General features: G+C 37.0%; 1 protein-coding gene across 1 annotated transcript in view; it reads right to left on the bottom strand.

Moving 5' to 3' along the window:
• The window catches only part of ASTN2 (astrotactin 2), a 970,320-nt gene extending 949,974 nt beyond the window's left edge, over nt 1-20,346 (bottom strand). Inside the window, exons 1-2 of the mRNA XM_044659771.1 lie at nt 20,274-20,346; nt 16,803-16,990 (exon numbers count right to left, since the gene is read on the bottom strand). Of these exons, the coding sequence (XP_044515706.1) occupies nt 16,803-16,990; nt 20,274-20,346 (261 nt within the window). The remainder of the gene's footprint in view (nt 1-16,802; nt 16,991-20,273) is intronic.
• Nucleotides 20,347-25,501: the final 5,155 nt, after the last annotated feature.

Genomic DNA, 25,501 nt, shown 5'->3' with positions numbered 1-25,501 from the left:
TTGCCACTCATAGCTAACATTTATAGAATGCTTCTTTACAAAGCATAATAGAAACAATAGCAACGGGCATCCACATGATGCTTAACAGTTTGCAGAGTAGTTTGCACATATTATTTCATTTGAGAACCGCAATAATCCAATAACATAGATATTAAAGTTATTAATGTATCTAGCTTACAAATGAAGAAGCTGAAGCTCAGATTAGCTAAGTGATGTGCCAGTGGTCACATAGTCATAAAGTAGATTTGGGATTTGAATTTATCTTCCTAAAATCAAGTCCAACACTATATCCATCTTGTCCAACCTGCTTCATTACTTCATTTGAGTATTTTATAGCACCCTACGTGATAAGAAATATCAATATCATGATCCCCATTTTACAGATGAGTAAGTGAAATACAAAAAGGTCAGGTTACTTGGTCAAGACTTCATGAGTATTAAGTATCAGAACTGGGACTTAGAGGTCAAATGTCTTCAAGATCAGTGTTCTTTAAGCTACCCATTTTGCCTCTCTGTGTCTCCCAAAAGCGAGTATGCCCAAGGCTGGTCATACAATAGATGCCTAATAAATGAGTGTTGAATGAACTAGTGAATAATTAAGCATGGTTCTCAGAGCAAGCATTTCCACATAGCCCCTAGAAGGAATTTATAATAGCCTAGATAATGTAACCACAGGGCTTGGGGATGGGGGTGGGGGGAGGAAAACAACCTCACATTTTGTTTAATTCAGCAATTTACAGGGGCAAGAATAATTAGCAGTTTTAAATGTTTTGACACAAGCAGGCTCCATAATCATGATAAATCATATCAGGCATATGCCTGGATCCTTGAAGTGACAGATGACAAACAGAACAGCGACAAGGCCCTCCATCATGTGCGGAATCATTGAGTTAATGGAAGAATTATGGCTTCGGAAATCCACTCCAGTCCTATTGTGGGGAGCTTTCCAATTTATCAAAGCCAAACGAACATTAATTGCAGCAGCCTGGTAAGTTTTCGAGCTGCTATGACCTTCATTGAATTTTAATCCAAAATAGATAAGATTTACTTCCACACAAGAGGAAACAACACAATTAGCCCTAAATGACAGCTAGATTATGAAAACAGCACATGCACACACACACACACACACACACACACACACACAATATTGATTCTTTTCAACTTGCGACAGTGAAAAGAGGGAGGGGGAAGGTAAATAAGTAAAAAAAATAAATTTGCATATATAAAAAAACCTTTTCATTGGGGAGATGACTCTGGAAATCTAGAGCCAAGATGAAGAGGGTGTCAGCAATAGTGGAGACAGAAATTCTGTTAACTGCGGTAATTAATGTTATGTCTCATCGGGGAGAGATTAGGAAAAAAACAGAAGGAAAAAAACAACACAAGTATTATTTTGCTATTAAAGATGCCCTTGAGCTGGAGAACATTAGTGGCATAAGTTGGAAATGGGTAATTGTTAGACTGTATTTGTGGCTTTACAGGAAGGGATGATTACCACAGCAACATAAATGCAGTTACATCATACCCAACACCTGTACTGCAGCACGGACCCATAACCATCCCCTGAATGCGTATTATAGCCTAGTGCATCTTCTTCTCCAAGTATCCAAATCTAAGAAAAAAAAAAGGATCATCTTTGTTAGGTAGATCACATAATAAAAGGAATAGCTGGACTTAAGAGTCAAAAAAGCTAAATTTGACTGTTGGTTCTAATAAATAATGGTTTTTATCAACATTGAGCCTGTCATTAGACCCCTCTGACCCTCAGTTACCTCATCTGTAAAGCACATTTTTGCCCCAATTTGTCATTTGCAAAGAGCATTACAAAAATATTATCATCATAATAAACCTGTGAAGTAAATGCTAATTACTATTTTATATTACAAATGAGAAAATTGAGGCAAATAGAAGTGACTTGCCCAGGTTTACACAGCTACTAAAATTACATAAGGTTAAAATCGAACTCATGTTCCTGAATCTAGGTCAGCTTCTTCTTTAGCCTCAGTTAATATCCTGGGACCAATCTTCTCAAGAAAAAAGGATGTGGGGGCAGCTGGGTAGCTCAGTGGATTGAGAGTCAGGCCTAGAGACGGGAGGTTCTAGGTTCAAATCCGGCCGCAGACATGTCCAAGCTGTGTGACCCTAGGCAAGTCACTTGACCCCCATTGCCCACCCTTACCACTCTTCCACCTAGGAGCCAATATACAGAAGTTAAGGGTTTAAAAAAAAAAAGGATGTGAGGAATTCATAGGCAGTGACTTTCTGAATTAGTATTAAGTTACCTTTGGTTCCTTCTTATTCTTGCTTTATTTCCTAGTTCTAGTGGTTATTTTTTAGTCATATACAACTTTCTGTCACGCAATTTGAGTTTTCTTGTCAAAGATACTAAAGTGATTTGCCATTTCCTTTTTCAACTCATTTTATAGGTAGGGAAGCTGAGGCAAACAAACTCAAGTGTCTTGTTGAGGGTGACAAAACTAGTAAGAATCATAAGGCCAGATTTTCTTTTCTTTTTATTTGTGTGTGTGTTTATTAATTTTTTTTTATTTTGAATATTTTCCCATAGTTACATACTTCTTGTTCTTTCCCTCTCCCCCAAACCTCCATAAGCCCCCTTAGCCAATGCACAATTTTACTGAGTTTTACATGTATTATGGATCAAGACCTAATTCCATATTATTGATAGTTGGACTAGAGTTATCGTTTAGTGTAAACATACCCAATTATATCGCCATCAGCCCATAAATTCAAGCAGTTGTTTTTCTTCTGTGTTTCTAGTCCCATAGTTCTTCCTCTGAATGTGGATAGTTTTCTTTCTCATAAGTCCCTCACTATTGCTCTGGATCCTTGCATTGCAGCTAGTAGAGAAGTCCGTTATGTTCTATCGTACCACAGTGTCTCAGTCTCTGTGTACAATGTTCTCCTGGATCTGCTCCTTTCACTCTGCATCAATTCCTGGAGGTCATTCCAGTTCACATGGAATTCCTCCAGTTTTTTATTCCTTTGAGCACAATAGTATTCCATCACCAAGAGATGTCACAATTTGTTCAGCCATTCCCCAATCAAAGGGCATTCTCTCATTTTCCAATTTTTTGCCACCACAAAGAGAGAGGCTATAAATATTTTTTACAAGTCTATTTCTTTATTACCTCTTTGGTGTATAAACCCAGCAGTGGAATGGCTGGGTCAAAAGGCAGATAGTCTTTTAAAGCCCTTTGGTCATAGTTCCAAATTGCCATTCAACTCCACCAGCAATACATCAATGTCCCAATTTTGCCACATCCCCTCCAATATTCATTACTCTCCCTTGTTGTCATTTTAGCCAGTCTTCTAGTTGTGAGGTGATACCTCAGAGTTCTTTTGCTTTGCATTTCTCTAATTATTAGAGATTTAGAACACTTTCTCGTGTCCTTATGGATAGTTTTGATTTCTTTAGCTGAAAATTGCCTATTCACGTCTCTTGCCCATCTATCGATTCAAAGATGCATTGATTTTTTTTGTACAATTGATTTAGCTCCTCGTATATTTGAGTAATTAGACTTTTGTCTGAGTTTTTTGTTATAAAGATTTTTTCCCAATTTTTGCTTCCCTTCTAATTTTGGTAGCATTAGTTTTGTCTATATAAAACCTTTTTAGTTTAATGTAGTCAAAATTGTTTATTTTAAATTTTGTGATGTTTTTATAACTCTTCCTTGGATTTAAAATCTTTCCCTTCCCATAGATCTGACAGGTATACTATTCTGTGCTCACCCAATTTACCTATAGTTTCCTTCTTTATATTCAAGTCATTCACCCTTTCTGAGTTTATCTTAGTATAGAGTTTGAGATGTTGATCTAGGCCTAATCTCTCCCTCATTGTTTTCCAATTTTCCCAGCAGTTTTTGTCAAATAGTGGTTTTTTTTTCCCAAAAGCTGGGTTCTTTGGGTTTATGGAAGACTGTCTTGATAAGGTCACTTACTCCTAGTCTATTCCACTGATCCTCCCTTCTGTCTCTTTGCTAGTACCATATTGTTTTGATGACTACTGCTTTATAGTACAGTTTAAGATCTGGTACTGCTAGGCCACCTTCCTTCATATTTTTTTCATTATTTCCCTTGATATTATTGGTCTTTTCTTCTTCCAAAATGAACTTTGTTATACTTTTTTCTAATTTGGTAAAAAAAGTTTTTTTGGTAGTTTGATAGGCATAGCACTAAATAGGTAAATTAATTTGGGTGGGATGATCATTTTTATTATGTTAGCTCATACTATCCATGAGCAATAAATGTTTTTCAATTGTTTGGATCTAGTTTTAATTATATGGAAAGGGTTTCGTAGTTGTGTTCGTATAACTCCTGTGTTTGTCTTGGCAGATAAATTCCTAAGTATTTTATATTGTCTACAGTGTTTTTAAATGGAATTTCTCTTTCTAATTCTTCCTGCTGTAATGTATTGGAAATATATGTAAATGCTGATGATTTATGTGTGTTTACTTTGTATCCTGCAACTTTGCTAAAATTGTTGATTATTTCCCCTAAATTTTTAGTTGATGCTCTAAGATTTTTTAAGTAAATCATTATATCATCTGCAAAGAGTGATAGCTTGGCCTCCTCATTGCCTATTTTAATAAGACCAATTTCTTTTTCTTCTCTACTTGCTACTGCTAGTGTTTCTAGTACAATTTTAAATATTAGAGGTGAAAGTGGGCATTCTTGTTTCACTCCTGATCTTATTGGGAAAGCTTCTAATTTATACCCATTGCAGATGATGTTTGTTGATGGTGTTAGATATATACCATTTATTATTTTTAGGAAAGTCCCTTCTATTCCTATACTCTCTAGTGTTTTCAGTAGGAATGGGTACTGTATTTTGTCAAAGGCTTTTTCAGCATTTATTGAGATAATCATGTGATTTTTTTGGTTAGTTTGTTGATATGGTCAATTATGTGGATGGTTTTCCTAATGTTGAACCATCCTTGCATTCCTGGTATAAATCCCATCTGATCATAATGAATAACCCTCGTTATCACTTGCTGGAGTCTTTTTGCTAGTATTCTGTTTAAGATTTTTGCATCTATGTTCATTAGGGAGATTGGTCTGTAGTTTTCTTTCTCTGTTTTTGATCTCCCTGGCTTTGGGATCAATACCATATTTGTGTCATAAAAGGAGTTTGGTAGAACTCCTTCTTTGCTTATTGTGTCAAAAAGTTTGTATAGTATTGGAATAAGTTGTTCTTTGAAGGTTTGATAGAATTCACTTGTGAATCCATCTGGTCCAGGGGATTTTTTCTTAGGGAGTTCTTTGGCGGCTTATTCAATTTCTTTTTCTGCTATGGGATTATTTAAGTATTCTATTTCTTCTGCTGTTAATCTAGGCAATTTATATTTTTGTAAATATTTATCCATATCACCTAGATTGCTATATTTATTGCCATATAATTGGGAAAATAGTTTTTAATGATTGCCTTGATTTCCTCTTCATTAGAGGTGAGGTCTCCCTTTTCTTCTTTGATACTGATATTTTGTTTTTCTTCTTTCCTTTTTTAAATTAGATTGACCAATACTTTGTCAATTTTATTTGTTTTTTCAAAGTACCAGCTTCTAATGTTATTTATTAATTCAATAGTTCTTTCACTTTCAATTTCTCCTTTGATTTTTATAATCTCTAATTTAGTCTTTAGCTGGGGACTTTTAATTTGTTCCCTTTCTAGTTTTTTGATTTGCATGCCCCGTTCATTGATCTTTGCCCTCTCTAATTTGTTATTATATGCAATCAATAGTGTAAATTTCACCCTGAGTACTGCTTTAGCTGCATCCCACAAATTTTGGTAGGATGTCTCATCATTGTCATTCTCTTGAATGAAATTATTAACTGTTTCTATGATTTGTTCTTTAAGTATCTGATTTTGGAGAATCATATTATTTAATTTCCAATTAGTTTCTAATTTGCCTGTCCATGTGCCCTTACTGATTATTATTTTTATTGTATTATGATCTGAAAAGGTTAAATTATTTCTGCTCTTTTGCATTTGTTTGCCATGTTTCTATGCCCTAGTACATGGCACATCTTTGTGAATGTACCATGTGCAGCTGAAAAGAAGGTGTATTCCTTTTTGTCCCTATTCATTTTTCTCCACATATCTATTAACTCTAATTTTTTTAGGATTTTATTCACCTCTCTTATCTCTTTCTTATTTATTTTTTGGTTTGATTTATCTAGATCTGATAGAGGAATATTTAGATCTCCCACTAGTATGGTTTTACTATCTATTTCCTACTTTTATGCCCTCTTCCTCTCCTTTTTATTATAGTATTCCTCCCCTCCCCTTCCCATTCCCTCTGTGTCGTATAAATTATCCCATTTTTCTTATTCCTTCAAGTAACTTTTTGTGCCATCTTCTATTTCCCCCCTGCATTCCCCCCACCATATCATCTTAGAGCATTTAGTACTCTAACTTCTCCTTATGACTAATTCTTCTAATTACTATAATAGTCAGTACAATTTTTTTAGAATTATACATAACATTCCATATAGGAATACAAATAATTTGATCTTATTGAAGACCTTGAAAAAGGAAATTTAAAGATAAGAGTTTTCTTTCTTTCCCTCTCTTTCTTATTTACTTTTTCATGTTTCTCTTGGTTTTTGTGGTTGGATATCAAACTTTCCATTTATTCCTGGTCTTTTCTGTGCAAATACTTGGAAATCTTCTCTCTTGTTGAATGCCCATACTTTCCCCTGGAAGTATATAGTCAGTTTTGATGGGTAGGGGATCTTTGGTTGTAGACCGAATTCTTTTGCCTTTCTGAATATCATGTTCCAAGACTTGAGGTCTTGTAGTGTGGAGACTGTCAGATCCTGTATAATCCTGATTGGTGTTTCCTTATATCTGAATTGTCTCTTTCTGGCTTCTTGTAATATTTTCTCCTTAACTTGGAAACTCTTGAATTTGGTTATTACATTCCTGGGAATTGTTTCTTGAGGATTTGGTGTAGAGGGTCTTCTATGGCAGTGGTTCCCAAACTTTTTTGGCCTACAGCCCCCTTTTCAGAAAAAAAATATTTCTTAGCATCCTGGAAATTATTTTTTTTTTAATTTTAATAGCAATTAATAGGAAAGATAAATGTACCTGTGGCCATCACTGCCCTCCCTGGATCACTCCAGCACCCAACAAGGGGCAGTAGCGCCCACTTTGGGAATCACTGTTCTATGGGGTCTTTCAATGTCTATTTGCCCTCTTGTTCAAGGACATCAGGGCAGTTTTCTTCAATCATTTCTTGTAGTATATCTAGATTTCTATTTGTCTCTGATTTTTCTGGAAGACCAATAATTCTCAAGTTGTCTCTTCTAGACTTGTTTTCTTGATGTATTATCTTCTGGTTGAGATTTTTCATGTTTCCATCTATTTTGTCAGTTTTTTTTACTTTGCTTTATTAATTCTTGTTGTCTTGTGAGATCATTGGCTTCTACTCGCTCAATTCTAACTCTTAAAGACTGATTTTTGGCTATAATCTTTTGGTTTTCCTTTTCAATCTGGTCTATCTGGCTCTTCCTGGCTTCCACCTCATCATTTCTGGTCTTCATTTGATTTCTGAACCTCAATTTCCAATTGGGAAATTCTGCCTTTTAAACTGTTATTTTCTTGCCCGATCTATTCCATCTTTCTCATCATCTCAGATTTGAACTCTTCAAGAGCTTGTGACCAATTTTCATTTTGGGGGGACGGTTTAAATGTCTTTAATTGATTGTCCTCCTTGGTTTTCTGGTTTTTTTCTGTGCAGAAGTTATCAAGTGACAAAGTTTTTTCTTGCTCTTTTTGGTGGTTATTTTTTGGGCCTTGCTTGGCATCATTATGCTTTCTCAGCCTGAAGTCTGAGTAAGACTGACAGACTTTCTTTGTATGCAGCTAAGGAGCAGTTTTTTTCCTGAGGCTACTTTGAGAATCTCTTGGCTTCCACTGTATGTTAGGCCTCTGTTGTCCATGGCCCCTCTCAGCCTTTCTCCTGAGCCCAAGGTCTGTGCTCCCCAGCTTCTTGGAGTCTCTGGTCTAGTTGTTTTCAGGGTCAAGCCCCCGTGATCCTAGTTGGCTGCCCAGAGTCCGGAAATTGACCCACACTTGCTCTTCCACCTGAGGTTTTCCCCTGTGTCTCAGCATGCTGAGCTACTTCCACGGTCTGCTTCTTCTCTCAGCCCCACTCCTGAGCCCAAGTTCTGAGCCCAAGTCTTGCTGCTCTCAGGGGGCAGCTCCTAGTGGTGCCAGTTAGTTGCCAAGGAGCTAGATTTTGTGCCCCCTCTTGCTCTAACTCTGGTGCACAGCCTCTGACTCTGGTATGGGTGGGTGGGATTGGGGAGGGTTGATCAGCTCGTGTTTTGATGGGAGCTATTTCCCCCACTTATAGCGTGGAAGTGCCCAAATACCACATACCTTCAATACTACACCCTATTGTGGGGTCCTTTCTTTCATCTTGATTTGTTTTTTTTTTGTCCTTTGGAGGTATTCTATATGGGTCGGTAAGGAGAGTAAAGCACCCTGCTTCTACTCTGCAACCATCTTAACCTAGAAGAAGTCTAAGGCTAGATTTTAAAGCAGAAGCAGGAAAATGAATTTTCCTTACTCCACACCCAGTGATCTATCCTCTTCATCACTTAGCTGCCCTGGTTTGAGTACATGAACTTTTTCTCTTTTTCTCAAGAGTGATACCCCTTCATCCCAGCCTTGTTTTACTTATGAGATCTATGTCCAGGGGAGTGGAGGTGAAGTTACATGGGAGAGAAAGGAAGGATGGCTGGTCTGTATCCTTCTTCAAAATAGCAGTTCTAGAAAGGACTCACAAATAGGAAGAAAGGGCCATAAGGGGAGGAGGATCTTCTAGGATAGCAAAGCATCCAAGGCACAGTACTAAAGTATGGAGGTTGGAAAGGGGCTATCATCGAGTTCTATCTCTGACACTCACAACTATATAGTACCAGTTAATCATTGCTTTAGGTCCCATAAAACTACACTGACCTGATATGGTTGAATGGATGCCAAGAGTCGCTCCAAAAAATCTATCCTCAAGTATTACTATCATCCCTCAATGTCTGCCCCAGTCTGCAGCCTTCTTTCAAGTTAGGACTCTAATGAAAGCTGTAAAATCATGTGCAAGTTCCCCAGTTACAGAATTTCCTTGAGCCTCAGTTTTCTCATCTAAAAATAGAGATCAAATACTTTCACTGTCTACCTAGAAGGCTTTAACATTTTGACATCAATACTTCAAGGATCAGCGATTCCATTAGTGTGGATGATGCTTCTATCTACTGATGTAGATGACTACCCCTTGGCAACTTCATGCACAGTCTCCATGAGTTGTTTTAGTCAAAAAATCCTTCCCCTCCCAGGCCATATGAGAATGGTGCTTGGACAGCAGACATACAATCCATCATGGGTTTTGTATTTAAAGTCTTTTGAACTGATAAGGCTGCCATTGCTTGTGCTCTGCCCTTATAGCCATCAAGAATTCAGAATTTTCTCTACGTCATCAAGAGGCATCTGAGTAGGGCTTTTCTGAAGCAAAGAAAAATCTTAACAATCATGAATATATTTTCTTTACTCACAAATCCCTCTGGGAAGGGGAATACATAGCTCACAATACCACCATGGGAATGAGTTTATCAGACCCTTTTCTTCCTTGATGTATAGGAAATGGAGCAACAGAATGATCAGGTAGAATGGAGTTGGGTGGGAATCAAAGAGCTAGAGAATTTGGAGAGCCATTGAAGGAGAAGAGACAGTCTAGACTACATGAATCAACCTTGCTGATAATGCAGTCTTATAACTGGCTAGCCTTCTCTGGAACTTTTTAGAAAGAAGGAGACAATCTCTCTCTCTCTCTAAATATATACATACACACATATATATGTACATGTAGTCTTTTATACATATATATGCCTAATCTGTTTAATATGTAGTTTCTTTGCATGTATATATATATATATATCTTTGTATGTAGACTATCTGCATAGTTCTATTTCTCTTTCCACATAAACACATAAATATATAGATTTATATATATATATACATATATATGTGTGCATAGACACACACACACATTGTCATTTGAATGAGATCCTAAATCCCCAAAAGAATTCCAATGAAAAGGTACATAAAAAGGAGAAATGATAAGAAAGTTACTAGAGGCAAGAGAGGAGAATGCTTGCAGGTAGAATGAGTTGAGTCCTGCTGCCTTTTCCCCCTTCTAACACCTGCCCATGCACATCTGTATATATGCAGATAAACTTTGCTCCTCTGCTCAGCTCTGCACTGCAGCATCTCCAGAGCTCCCCTGCCTTCTCTTCCCCCCTTATCTTCTATTTGGTTCTGCACTGCAGCATTTCTGCCTTCTCTCTTCTTTTCTCCCAACAACCCTGCCTTCAGGGAACCTGAGGCCTTCTAGAAACTGTCCTCTGGGCTCAGTGAAATTTCCCCTTTGCAGGCAGATCTCTATGTCCTCTCTCTCAGTCCACTCTGATCTACATACCTCTTGACTCATCCCTCACTAGCTCTTTTTACATGTTTTCTAGTTATTATCTTGAACCCTTGTCTATTGATCTCTCTTACACAAAAATACACAAATACAAACATTCATCTTTCCATAGTACTCTGAGGTTTGCCAAGCATTTTCAATTCTGAGAAGCAAGTAGTTCAAGTATTTTCATTCTCATTTTATAAATGAAGTATTTGAGACCCAGAAAATATAAGTGACTTGTCTAGGGTTGCAAGGTAAATAACAGAAGCATATAGGACTTCAAAAAGCATTTCATTGAATGATAAATGGTATCAGGGAGGCAGATACTCCCTTCATCTGATTACAATGCAATCCTGTCCATGGATTCTTGTCCCTACTCCAAATCTTTGTTAGAGACCTTCCTCTAGATATTTTTCTAGATCATCATACATTGGTTTATAGGGCATTATAGGAGAGAATTCCTGGAGTTTAATAGCCTTATGCAAATCACTTCTTTCTAGGCTGTTTCCTCATCTATAAAGTGAAGGAATTGGACCGCATGACTTCTCATAATCCCCTTTCACCTACAGGATTCAGCAGGTACCTAATTCCTGCCTTCTGGATATTAATAATATAAAGTGATACATCTGACCTCAACATGAAAAATCCTCTATTCTCAACCTAACAAGCCCTAAATACCCACTCTGATTCAACTCCAACAGCCCAGGATGGTTTACGTGTTTGTAGAACCTAGGTGGTTGTTCCTGAAAGAAGAGTATAGTCATAGCCTTTCTGCAAGAGGAAAAGAAGTGTTTTCCCTGTTCTCAATACCAAGTTTATGGTGAATAGAATCCTGGATGAATACTATTGTGCTAAAACAAATGACAGCAGGAATGATTTCAGGAAAATCTGCAAAGATTTATATGAACTGATGAAAAATAAAGTGAGCAGAATCAGAAGACATTGTACACAGTGACAGCAACATCATCTCAGAGACTCATGATGAAAAATGCCTTCTGTTCTCTGAGAAAGAACTCTTCCTTATTCTTGTTCTTTTCATTTGAGATCTTATCCACAAAATAATTAATATGGAAAAATGTTCTACATGATTACAAATGTAAAATATATATTAGATTGCTTATTGTATTAGGGAGCAAGGAGGGTCAGAAGAAGAGAAATAATGTGGAACTCAAAACTTAAAAAAAGAATATTAAAATTTATTCATACATGTAATTAGAGGGGAAAATAAAACATTATTTTAAAGAAGAACATTAGGTGAGAGAACTCTTCTCCAGATCATCACTTATCAAAGTATCCAGACCTCTAACATAGGAAAACATAGGAGCTTCAAAAAGCAGAAAGGCAGAAGGGTACAGGAAGCATAACATTGGATTTAGAGTTGGAGGGTATGGTTTCAATGAAAGCTTTTCTACTTATTATCTACATGAGCTTGGGCAAGCTATATAATTTCTGTTGGTCTCAATTTTCTAATCTGTAAAATGAGATTTGGCCAGGTGGCATCTAGTTTCTCTCCAGTTTGAAATCTAGTCTTTCATTATTAACTCAAAGGGTTTTTTAAAGTTTGAAGCTTTCATTGATATAACACAGTTTATCATATCTAGATTTATCCAAATGTTTTCTGCACTAAAGTGTTGAAGTAGCTTGCTCCAGTCAGCAAACATGATACAATTAGTCAAAAGATCCTAGACTTAGAATTAGGAATGACCTTAAGGACCATCTAGAATTTTATAAATGAAGAAATTGAGGTTAAGAGAAATTTAGTAATATCCCCAAAGACACACAGTAAATGGAAGAACTCACTTTTTTTAAAGATAGGTCCACAGCCTACTAATTTTTAACCATTTATTAATATTCATTTTTAACATGGTTACCTGATTCATGCTCCTACTTTCCCCTTCACCCCTCGCACTTCCCCCACCCATGGTCAATGCACATTTCCACTGGTTTTAACATGTGTCATTGATCAAGACCTATTTCCAAATTGTTGTTAGTTGCATTGGTGTGGTAGTTTCGAGTCTACATCCCCAATCATGTCCGCCTCAACCCATGCATTCAATCAGTTGTTTTTCTTATATGTTTCCTCTCCTGCAGTCCTTCCTCTGAATGTGGGTAGTGTTCTTTACCATAAATCCCTCAGAGCTGTCCTGTGTCATTGCAGTGCTGCTGGTACAGGAGCCCATTACATTCGATTTTACCACAGTGTATCAGTCTCTGTGTACAATGTTCTTCTGGCTCTGCTCCTTTCGCTCTGCATCAATTCCTGGAGGTCTTTCCAGTTCACATGGAATTCCTCCAGTTTATTATTCCTTTGAGCACAATAGTATTCCATCACCAGCATATACCACAATTTGTTCAGCCATTCCCCAATTGAAGGACATACCACTAATTTTTATTTGTTTTTATTTTCAGGTAAAATGAGCATTGGGGGTAGGATCAGGGTACTACTCTTGCCCAGAGTAAGAAGAAGCTGGAATACATGCTGTTCTTGTGGAACCACATTAGGAACACAGAGAAAATCAGAGACAGTCACTAAAGAACAATAGACCTCACTGTAATCCATAGTATTCTCTGTCAAAGATTTTACTTTACTCCTTGACTCTTCTTCTCAGATAAATATTTCTACAATAGAAACAGGGCAAATAGAATATCTAGGGTAGTACAGTAGATAAAGTGCCAGGACTGGAGTCAGTAGAATTCAGGTTCAAATATGGACTCAATCACTTCCTAGCTGTGTAACCCTGGACAAGTAACCTAATCCAATTGCCTAGCCCTTACTGCTCTTTTGTCTTAGAATCAATACTTCAAATCAATTCTAAGATTTTAAAAAAAATTTTTAAACCCCTACTTTCCTTCTTAGAATTAATATTGTATTTTGGTTCCAAGGCAGAAGAGCAGTAAGGGCTAGGCAATAGGGGCTAAGTGACTTGCCCCGAGTCACATAGCGAGGAACTGTCTGAGGCTAGACTTGAACTCAGGACCTTCTGTCTCATGGCCCGGCTCTCAATCCACTGAGTCACCCAGTTGCCTCCTAAGATGGTTTTTAAAATAAGCGTTTAAAAAAATTAGAAAAGAAATAGAGCAAACAATTCCAACAGGGACAAGTCCAAAAGTTCTACTCTCTCGTAGTCTTATTTGTTAATTGTTAGAAGCCCTAGAATAAGAGAGGCCATTATGTTCTTGCACATAGTTATTTACTCTATCCATGACAGATATCTTCACTTCTTTCATGTTGCAATAAAACCAAAGCAAGGAAAAGAGCATAGGTGGGGGGATGATCCAGCACAGCATTAACTAGATTGACTAAGGTAGTGATGGAACAAAAGTTGTAGTATTAACAATAGTGATGTTGTCAAGGACAACAGGGCTTTGTCAGAAGTGGGATCTCACACTTCCCATCACTCTACCAAGGTGAGGAGCCTGAGAAAACATATATAGTTACTCTGATTTAGAACACAATTCATTGCCTAAATGCTATAACCTCATTGGTTCATCAGCTGAAGTGATACTTGGAAGTTATTTTTAAGTGCCTAAAAACATTGATTCCGTCTGCTTCCTTTTGGATGGTTTTCCATTCTGCTTTATATTCAAAAGTGTTATGTTTCAGTCTTTAATTAAGTGTAAGATGCCTCAAGTCCTTTAATAAGTATGTGAGATATAAATAATAAAGTCATAGAATGTTAGGATACAGAATATTAGAGCTGGAAGGGACCCTAGAAACCATCTAATTACAAGGCCATAACTTTTCAGATAAAGAAATGGAAACCCAGAGAACTAAATTGCCCAAAGTCACATGGCAAGAAGGTTCCAAGAGCAAGATTATAAATAGCATAGGCCTGCTCACTCCCATTCCTGTCCTCCATCTACTATGTTGTATTAGACTGATTCTCATACCATACTGATGAGGACCAGAAAAGCTAAGATATGCAACAGGTAAATGTTGATGAGGGAGGCTAAATAAAAGAATAGAAACTATAATTAAAAAATCTTGAGGGGGAAAAAAGAGAGAGGGCACTGGTAGCCTTAGGAGTTGGGATGAAAATGGAAAAAAGATAATGAAAGGAAAACAGGAATGGGAGAAAGGGAAGGAAAATAATAACTTTTAAGCACCTTCCAGGTGCCAAGCATTGTGCCAAGCACTTGACAAATATTATCTCGTCTGATTCTGACAACAATCTGGGAGGTAAGTGCTATTATTATCCCTGTTTTACAGATGAGGAAACCTAGTTTGGCAGTGGGTAAGTGACTTGCTGAGGGTCAGAGTGCCTGAGAACAAATTTGAATTCAGGTCTTTCTGAGTTCTGAACTCTGTCCACTGTACCTTTAAAGTTCCAGAAGGAAAGTGCCAGAGCAGAGCTTCACCTCTCTGTTCTCACTACACATAACTAGCCTTGTCGAGAGAAAATCAGCACCAGTGAATGTCAGTGATCTGATGCTCTAGCTGAATTCTAGTTTTAATCTCTGATTCCTAGAGATAAAATCCCAGAATCAGAGGGGAAAAGTGAGAACACATAATATCCCCTCCCTTCCTCACCCCACTCCCATTTATCTAGCCTATATCTGAAGAAGCACATGAAGGCCCCTCACATTTTTAGTGTGATTGAACATTCATTTGGCATCAAATAAACTTGTGTTCATTTTATGTAACAACATATATGCTCTCATATGGCGTCAAGCTTAACTGCATCTTTTGATATAAAAATATACAAATATAAATATACATTTTTGTCTGTCTATACAAATACATATTTAAGTATACATACGTGTGTTGTTAATTATATATAGATATATCTAAATATAGATCTAGACACACATACATATATGCCACTCACACACAGAACTCTCTCACATACACTTCTTACACAACACAAAGAACTTTGATTTGTTCCCTCACGTGATCTGCATACTTTAAGTCCAAAATTAAAGTGGCTGTCTGGCTGGGATATGAGTATTTCTAAAAAAGAACACACACGTTCCCAGATTCAGACCAAACCCAAACATTGAAATGTAGAGGATTTGAAGGCAGGAACAGGGAGGACACCACGAGTATAGATTTAGGGGTCTGGAAAGCTGGGTTTCTCTGCTGAAATGCCCTTAATAAACCATTCTATCTCTCTATGACTTGTTTTCCTCATTTGAGGAAAGGAAATAATAGCCAATTGGAGTTATTTTGGGAATTCTTTGACATAATGGACAGGAAAATGTCTTGAAATGTAATGTGGCATCACTGGATATCTTCCCAAACACTTTGAACTCCTTTATATATCTTGAACTTCTCATCCTAAGTGTAATGTCATTGATATCCTTTCAAAGGAAGGTTCTGACCTGAGCTGAGATCAATCTGATAGGACCTCCATTCTGGATGTATGAAACAAACACTATTTCCTGAAAAGAGTGATAGACAAAGTAAGATGAAATTTATAGATCTTTGAAGATGAGAAAGGTTAGATGATTCTTTTCAACTTAGAAGGGAGTATGGTGTCATGGACAGAGGATTAGACATGCAGTCAAGAAGACTCAGATTCTAATTCTATATCATTCTTAGTTGTTTACCCTTGAGAAAATCACTTAACATCTCTGTGCCTCAAGTTATTCCATATGTAAAATCAGAGGGTTGGAAGTAGTGATTCTTTCTTTTTTTAAATATTTATTTAATTAATTTAGAATATTTTTCCCATGGTCATGATTCATGTTCTTTCTCTCCCCTCCTACCAACCTCCTCCCATAGCCAATGAGCAATTTGGAAGTGATGAATTCTAAAGGTCCCTTCCAACTCTAAATCTATCATCCCCTAAACTTTGACATTCCATTATCTAACTGTCTATATTGTAAATCCCTCACAGAACCAATATTGTGAGCTCCATGTCCTAACTGCAAACTCTATGTCCTATGTTCTAGAATTTAAGGGGTTTTAGGTTCCTTTATAATTCTGATGTTTCTTGATTTTATAAAATTCTATCAAAGAGTAAAGTTTACTGCCAGAGCAGGCTATAAGCTCAAATAATAAACAGATGTCCCCAATGACTTCAGCTAAAAGACTAAGACATTAAAAGGTTTTCAATTTGCTGTATGAAACTCAATTAGTTTATCCCCAATAACAGGTAGATTGGTGGTTCTTGCCAGCCTGAGTGATATTTGGAAATTGAAATGACCTTTGGCTTATCACAATGGCATCCCCTCTTACAGCTGAGACTTTCTTCCCATCAGCAAGCCTCAAAGTATCATTTCCTCACCTTACCTCCCAATAAACAATTCATGCCAAGAAGTCTTCTGACATGTTTAGTCATGGCCTTCCTCCCTACTTTCCTAATTACTCACCATCACAGAAATATGCAGAATGTGCATTTGCTCATCCACAATCTCTGATGGCTCCTGGAGAGTGGGAGGAGTAGCCCTTGATAGCTGCCCAGCACTGCCCATGGAGACGTGAAAGTAGAGGGTGCCATTTTCCAGCCACTGCTGCCGCCAGTGTACCAAGGAGATGTCTGCTGCTGTTCCTGACATCTCTAGAAGAGATAAAAGACAGAAAAGTATTTGGATTAATTGGGTAGTCCATACTCAGTGTTCTGGAGACACCTGTGAGGGTATACCATGATACACAATTTTCTTGAGTGGCACCAAGATTATTCTGGAAAATTTACTTTAGCTACCTATGAAGTTGGAAGTACATAATGAAAAGAAGCCAAACAGGGACTGAATTATGTGACCTTGGGTAAGTTGTTTTCTCTTTATCAGTCTCAGTTCCAATTTAATACAAATACTCATCACATTTACATAGTGTTTTATAGTTTTAAAAGCCCCCATGAGGTACATAGGACTAAAATGTTTATCCATAGTATTAAATAATAAGCTCAATGAAGGGAGAGCCTATGTGTCTCTTAACAAAATTTTCATCCTTTCTAGTGTTCTATACACACTGTGTACTTAGTGTGTGTAGAATTGAATCCCTATTTTACAGATGAGGCAAATGAAATACTGAAAGTTCAAGTGATTTGTTCTGGGCCACACAACAAAAAAAGTAGTTCAATTTAATCCCCTGACCCAGGTTAAAGTTATTATTCTAGATTTGCATATGCAAATTTTTGTCAACCTGTCCAACTAAAAAGATTGGTTTTGGTTTTATTTTTTAGCAGTAATCTTGGTGGGCGATTATCTTTATTTCTCTAATATACCATGATTAAATTTGTATAAAATTCTTCTTTCCCACTGTACATAGGAAATGGAAGAACAGGATCTAAAATAAAAAGTCTTAGCACTCCCAACTGACCTGATTGTACTAAAAATTAACAAGAATAAAAAAATCATAAAATGCTTGAATAGTTTTACAGAAAGGCAGAACTTAATGAAACATCAATATAAAATAATAATCACTAAGAGATCTCTGTGACTTCTGGGCTTGCCAAATTTCTTTTAGAAATGCTTTAGTATTACATTCATATGTGCTATTAGTGTTCTTTTGGCACAACTTCCCAAGTTATTAAAATAGGATCATCAATGAAACTATGAGTCTTACATTGACATTCTTTCTATCTGGGTTCTAGGTCAGATTCTGTCACCACATTATTTTGTGACCTTCCTTGGCAAAGCCATTTATTTCTACCTCTCTACTTCTATTTCCTCATCTATAAGATAAAGGATGGACTGGGTATCCTAAATGATGCCTAAGATTCTTTACAGACCTAAAATGTTTGCCTTCAAAACTTAAAGGGTGAGTGATTTTATTGGTATGGATATCCCTTTCACCTTTGTAAACTCCAGGCTCTCTTCAGCATGGCAAACAGCCTTTGAAAATTTCTGACCTCAAAAATATATCACAGAATAATAAGTGTAGAACTGAAAAACATTTCAGGGCCATTTGGTCTTACTCATTCACCATACAGATGAGAAAACTAAGTTCCAAAGATGTTCAATTTACCTAAAGGTACATAGGGAGGGAAATAAAAGAGGCAAGATTTGAATTCGAATTCTGTGACTCCAGAGCAATTGCTCTTTATACCATCTACAGAACTACAGCTACAGCTAACCTGGTATTATATCACCCTTTGGAATTTAACTATACTGGTCTACAGATAAGAAGACTCAAAACCTTTCTGGAGGGAAGGTCTCCTCTGCTGGCAAAACTTCTGTGAATCCAGGCTCACTTCTATTCCACAAAAAGACATTGTAAGACTTCAGTGGAAAACAAATATGCCTATACTATATTCTAATATTCTATATTCTAGAGATATGTGTAATTAGAATGTTGTATCCTAAAGACTCCATCTCCAAGAATTCTTTTTCTCGTCCCAAAATTCCTTTTCTCTCTTACACCCACATTGTGTCCTCTCATTTTGTTTACAAATTGGCTGTAACCTGGTCTTTGCTCTCTCTTCTCTTGTGATGGTGTCAGGGTTAGCTCTCTCTTTACTCTAGCTTTTTATTTTCATTTACTTCAAGTTATTATTAATAAATCTTATTAAATATAATACTTGGAGATATTGTATACTAATTTTTAAGTTTACATTTATGATAAGACTCTAACATTCTATGTTGTTACATTCTTTATTCTAAAGTCCCTAAGTTACCAGAAAGAAAGAAAAAAACTCAATGAATATCACTATTATCTTCCAAAAGATATTACACAGTGGATAGAGTGGCAAGTCAGGAGTCTAGAGGACTGGGTTCAAATCTGGCCTTAGACACTTCCTAGTTGCATGACTGGGAAATTCACTTAACCCTAATTGCCTAGACATTACCAATATTCTTCCTTAGAACTAATACTAAAAGAGAAGGTAAGGGTTTAAAAAAGAAAAAGAAAGAAAACCACCCACTACAAAACTATATGCTCACTTTATTCATTATGATGATCTAAATACATATTGGAGGTATCTTTGAAATATGAGAAAGAAATAGATAGACTTTTGCATATAAACATATCTAGAAAACTATACATTTTTATTATCATACATTGTCTAAAAGGTATAGTTCTCACTGTGTTAGTTCTCATTGTGTTAATTGAATTGCAAGATAAAAAATTGCATTTGATTTGGAAGGAAGCCTCAAAGATTCTTGGACATATTAATATTATGCAATATTTCTTAATAAATGAAAGCAATGCTGTTTAATGATCCTCTGGTTATTTACATCAAGTGAAGCATAAAACAAAGAAATGCACGTATGCTCTTCAAAGTTGTTTGCTGCTATTATTGCTGATGCTCTGTGCAAGATTTGGGTGAAAGAGGGATTCTCTAATAATGCTAAAGTTCTACAGATATTCCCATTTGTGAACAACATTGTACTTTTTGCTTCAACCTCCCAAATGTTACAGGGTTTCCTTAATGAAATATGTTTTTCGAGAGGAGACCAGCCAAACAATTCATGATGGAAATTAAAATGGATGAAAAATGTGCAGTTGGGTTGAATAGCCATGTTAGTATATGTATTTCAAACACTGTAGATTCAATTTAATTTAAAGTACAAAGTATTTATTAAATACCTACTATATATAAGAACATTGACAAGCAAAAGAAAAAAGGAAAAATAAAGCCCTCTCCTCAGGGAACTTACATTCAGGAATGCTTAGATTTTTTTCTAGTTAGACCTATTATAATCTCCCTGGGGCTTGGTTATCATCTCAGTGCTGATAATTCTCAGATCTATTTATCCAGTCCTGTACGCTCTCTCTTAACCTTTAGCCTTTTAACTCCAACTGCCTGTAGCTCATCTTGAACTGAATGTCCCCCTAGACATCTTAAATTCCACATGTCAAAACTAAACTTATAATCTCCAACTGTCCTCCCATCCTCTCACCTCCTTCTGATTTTCCTATTATTGTAAATACCACCCCATTCTCCCAGACACTGAAGCTTGCACTCCCAGGCATCATCCTCAACTCCCTATTTTCTCTCACATACTCTACATTTTCCAATCTGTTTCCAGTCCTGTTGTTTCTGTCTTGATAATATCTATAGTAAATTGTACATCCTCTTCTCTTCTTCAACAGGGCTACCTCCTTGGTGAAGCCCCTTATCACCATATACAAGGACTTTTGCAATAGATTTGAGGTTGATTTCTTCTCAAGGCTTTCCCCATTCCAGTATATTCTCTACTCAGCTGTCAAATTAATCTTCTTCCTAAAGGACAGATCTGACCGAGCCAGCCCTATAGTCAATTAAGTCCAGTGTCTTCCTATCATCTCTAGGACCGCATATAAAATTGTTTGTTTGACATTCAAAGGTCTTCTAAACCTATTTCCCTCCTACCTTTTCAATATTTTTATATCTTATTTTGCACCACATAATCAACGAACCAGGGATACCAGCCTCCTTCCTTCAAACAATAACCTTTCCTCCATTCTTGAAATTTTCTTCATCTCTATCTCTCGTTTCTTTCCAGTTCCAGCCCATATTCTGTCTTCTACAAAAAATCCTTTCCTGATCAACTTTAATGCTAACACTTTCCCTTTGTTGATTATCTCCTATTTATCTTATATGTATCATTTTTGCTCAAATTTGGTTTTATTCTCTTCCCCAATAGAGTGAGCTCCTTCCAGAACAGAAAGAGGATTTTTTTGGTTTGTTTCCTTTTCTCATTTCTTTGTATCCCCAGAACTTAGCACAGTTCCAGGCACGGAGAAGGCACTTTTAAAATGCTTTTTGTTTATTGTTTCTAGAAAAGCACTCATTTTTGAGGACCAAGTTTTTAACTTGAATTGGAGGAAATTTGAAAATAAAAAACCAAAATTTAAATAATCAAATACAGTCAGGAAACAACTATTCAGTTGATTATCTTTTGACTAAGAAACAATATGTTAAAAAAAACCCAATAATCTAAACCACAGTATTTTAGAGACCTGCATAATAGAGGCTGTTGAAAGAAGCAGTCAATAGAGGAAACCAGGGTAAAATCACAGTAATAATCATTATAGCAAGAGGCATACTGTGAAATGAACTCCTATTTAAAAATTATTGACTCTAGATTTTCTGTTTTCAGAAGGAACAGGAACATAGTATTGTAAATATTACACTAGACACAGATACAAAGAGATCTAGGTTTGAATTTCATCCCAGATACTTTCTGAATGAGCCTAGCTAAGTCACTTAACCCCTATGTGAATGTTTCCCCATCTGCATAATGAGATACTTACATTTGATGGCCTCTATTGGCCTTTCCAACTCTAAATCTATGATCCTACACATTTTTGTATTACAAAATTATGTGACTTTTAAGTTCTTTAAGGAATCATGTTAGATTAATAAGTTATGTAAATTTATTAAAAATATGATTAAGATATTTGAGTTCAAGATATTTCAAAGGGTCTTCAAGTCCTAGGAAGAATCTGACTGATAAAGGTTCATTCTATTAGCATCTGCCTTAAGTAACACTAAAAGCAAATTCAGGGACAAGAAAGTTTATGGTAGGTTTCTTTTCCCCCCTACTTGAAGTAAATTTTCTTGACTGCCCAGCCAAGAGTTCTTAACCTTTACTTTAATGAAGTTTTATTTGTATAGTAACTTTCTACGAGGTGCTCAAGGTTCACAATATTTCATCATCTGGGGAGTACAGGTATTGGCTCTAATACTAAGGATATGAGGACACAATGAGATTTTTGAGATTTATCTAAGACTCTTGAGTTCTTAGTGTGGAGTGACAAAATTTAACCTTCCCATCCTGGCAGTGAAGGCAGGCTAGTAGCTATGTGTGGGAAAATATCAGCACTAACAACAAAATAATAGCAACAAAAGAGCCCTAGTTTTATGACACCTTGCTACAAATTCTAGATTTACAGTTTCCTGTCTCCTGGGCTTATATTTGTCATTTAATTTCTCTGGTTCTCGATCCCTTCATCTGTAAAATGGACTAAATGTTGAACTTGATTTCTTAGGTTCTTTTTAGCTCTAATAGTATCAGAGGTGCTAGTGGAAGGATTGCTGGCTTTGGAATCAAAGGATGTGATTTTGAATCCTAGCCCTGCTACCTAACACCTATATCACTCTAGGTGACATACTTCATCTTAATGGACCTCAGTTTCTTTATCTGTTACATGTGGCATTTGGGACCAACAGTTTCTTTTCTTTCTAAATCCTTAACTTCTTTTAGCTTCAATACCAAGTATCAGTTTCAAGGCAAGGGCTAGACAACTGGGTTTAAGTAATTTGCCCTGGTACACATAGCTAGGAAGTATCTGAGGTCATATTTGAACCCAGGTCCTCCCAAATTCAGGTCTGGCTCTCTATCCAATGAGTCGCTTAGTTGCCCCTGAATCAATGGTACAGGTAGCTAGGTAATGTGATAAACCAAACTCTGTAATCAGACCTGGAGTTAAAATACAGCCTCAGACACTTACTAGCTGCGTGACCATGGGCAAGTCATTTAACTTTGTTTGCCTTAGTTTACTCAACTATAAAATGGGGCTAATAATAGCATTTATCTTGGAGGGTTGTCTTGAGAATCAAATGAGACAATGCTTGTAAAGCACTTAGTTCAGTGCCTGCAGACACTGTAAAATGCTTATTTCCTTCCCATACCAACTCCCCACCCCATTCTTAGGTCCCTTCCAGCTCCAAATATATGATACCACAAATAGGATTTGATTCCAAAATGCATCCTAGGGAGACAGGAGGAGAGAGGAGGGGAATATGTATGCATTTGTGAGTGTAATACCAGTGATGGACAACCTTTTGAGCCTGGTGTATTAAAATTCAGCAAAAAACCGAGCATAACTCAGCTGATGTGTCACTTCGAGAAAAAAACCATAATTTTATGATATTTAAGTTTAAATAACAAAAATGTATCATTGTAATATATATCTGTATTTAACAAACCAAAATAGGTAAATTAATATAGGTAGAATTGTTATCTATAGTGCACAGAGTGTCTACACTACACCACAACAAATGTTTCATCCTCGACATGTGGCCATACTTCTCTGTATGCGCCGCGCATCATTGAAAATGGCTACGTGTGTCAGTGCTGAGATGCGTGTCATAGGTTTGCCATCACCAATGTGTATCCATATAGATATACACAGATATAGATACACATAGATGTATAGATGTATATATACATATACACATATACACCACTCACAAATATTTTCCTAGTAATTATATTATTATTTATATATTATTATATAATAATAATTATATTATTATGATTTCTTTTCATTTTTCTCTGGCGATTTGAAGTCACAAGTGACCTACAGGGCTAAATCGAGAGCTTCACTATGGGCAGACATGATAACAAATATGTAACAATAACCTGCGTTCAAAAAGCTGGCAGAATAGATTGCACGGAGGAAGTAAATGCTCCAGAAAAGGAGGTGGGTCAGCCGTCTAGGGAGAGGGAGGGATGAGAAGACCCAAATGCTACAGAGCTGCCAATTGAAAAGCTCTAGATGAAGAACGCCAGCATGGTGGCTATGGGGACAAGGATACACAGACAAGAATTACATAGACTGAAAAGGCACAAACGGGCTTGAATCTGCCCCATGAAGTGAAAGGCCACATCGATGAGATCACGGAGGTGTCAACATCCAGAAACAAGATCTCTTCAGTGCTGACTGGAGGTCTTCATATTTCTTTATATTTCTTCCAGCTCTGATGTTCTATGTTCTTGACTTTAACTAATGTCTTTTCTAGCTCTAAAATTCTAGGCCTCCGTGATTCCCCTGCCAAATATGTTTTTCATCTGACTGTAAAAGTGTTAAAAAGGGTCACAGCTCTGTAGGTTCAGTGGGCTTCACATAAGCTGCTTTCCTCTTCACTCAGGGCCTCAGTCAATCAGCTCCCCATTGGCCTGGTTGCATGCTCTGAGCCCTGGGGCTATGTCCCAGCAAGAAGCAAGGTTAGGCCATTAAGGTAAACTTCCTTGCTCAGCACCCAGCTAATTATTCTATCAATCCATGCAAAGCAATGGCAGGAGTCACTGAGAGCCAGCTGGGAAGGGGCACTGTTGGCAGACAGGGAGGGGACTGACCTAAGCAGAGCTTCCAGCTCCAGGCCCCTGGGAGTCAAGGAAAGGAGAGTAAGAATCCCCCAGCACATTCCGCTTCCCCTGTAGACAAAGCAGGCAGTTGAAGTGAAATATCAGGGAACTTCCCTGCATGCCATGCCCAAATTCCACAGCAATGCAGCTCACCCCACCTCCCCACAGCCACCCCACCATTACAATTTCCCTTTCTTTTGTCAGAAACTTCCCTTTAGAGACCTATCTCTCTGGGTTAAATAGTGTCCACTGCTCACTTTGTTCTTTTTAAATGAAAACATGTATTAACTCAATCATAGGTTTTAAAGGAAAGAATATGCTAATGTTCACCTTATAAGAAACTTCCTAACAGACTGATGAAACATAAAGCATCGGTATAACAGTTGGAAGGAACCTCGGTGAGTGAGAATTCCAACCCCCTCATTTTACCTAGGAGAACACTAAGTAGCCCATATATGGGGAAGTGACTTAGCCACAGTAACTTAAGTAACAAAGCCTTATAGCATAGGCATTAAGGTAGAATTCCCTCATCTAGCCCTGGGTTATGGTTAATCAAAGTGCAACTGAAAAGTCAGGAAAGGATATCCCTGAGGTTTGCATTTTTAAAAGCACTTGGTTCTAGCAAATGTCAAAGGGAAACAGTTACAAACATAGTGAATATTGAATCAACACAATGTCTCAGGACTATTTCCAGCACCGAATACTCTGTCTCAGAGAAAGAAAAATATTGACTGGCTCCAAAGTAAGGTACCTCCCTGAATTGCGGTAGAGGTCCTTGTCCAGATAATCCAGCCCTTCATCCATTAAAAAAAAAAAGGTCAAAGAGATAGTGAGCACAAGAGAAAGGCCAGACCCAGATTTCCTGCTGATTGATTTTCCAATTGCATTTTCTCTTTTATATTTCTTCATTCGTTACATATAAACATTTCATTGAAGTCTTCAAGTCATATTACAATCAAACTTGAAGCAAAGGGGGACTAAACACATTTGGTCGGGAACCAAGACGATTCCCATAAAAGCAGATTATGCTGACATGATGAATATAAAATGAA

The sequence above is a fragment of the Gracilinanus agilis genome, chromosome 2, assembly GCF_016433145.1.
Source record: "Gracilinanus agilis isolate LMUSP501 chromosome 2, AgileGrace, whole genome shotgun sequence".
NCBI lineage: Eukaryota > Metazoa > Chordata > Mammalia > Didelphimorphia > Didelphidae > Gracilinanus > Gracilinanus agilis.
Note: the sequence above shows the minus strand (reverse complement) of the source record. Positions and strands in the feature narration are given on the sequence as shown.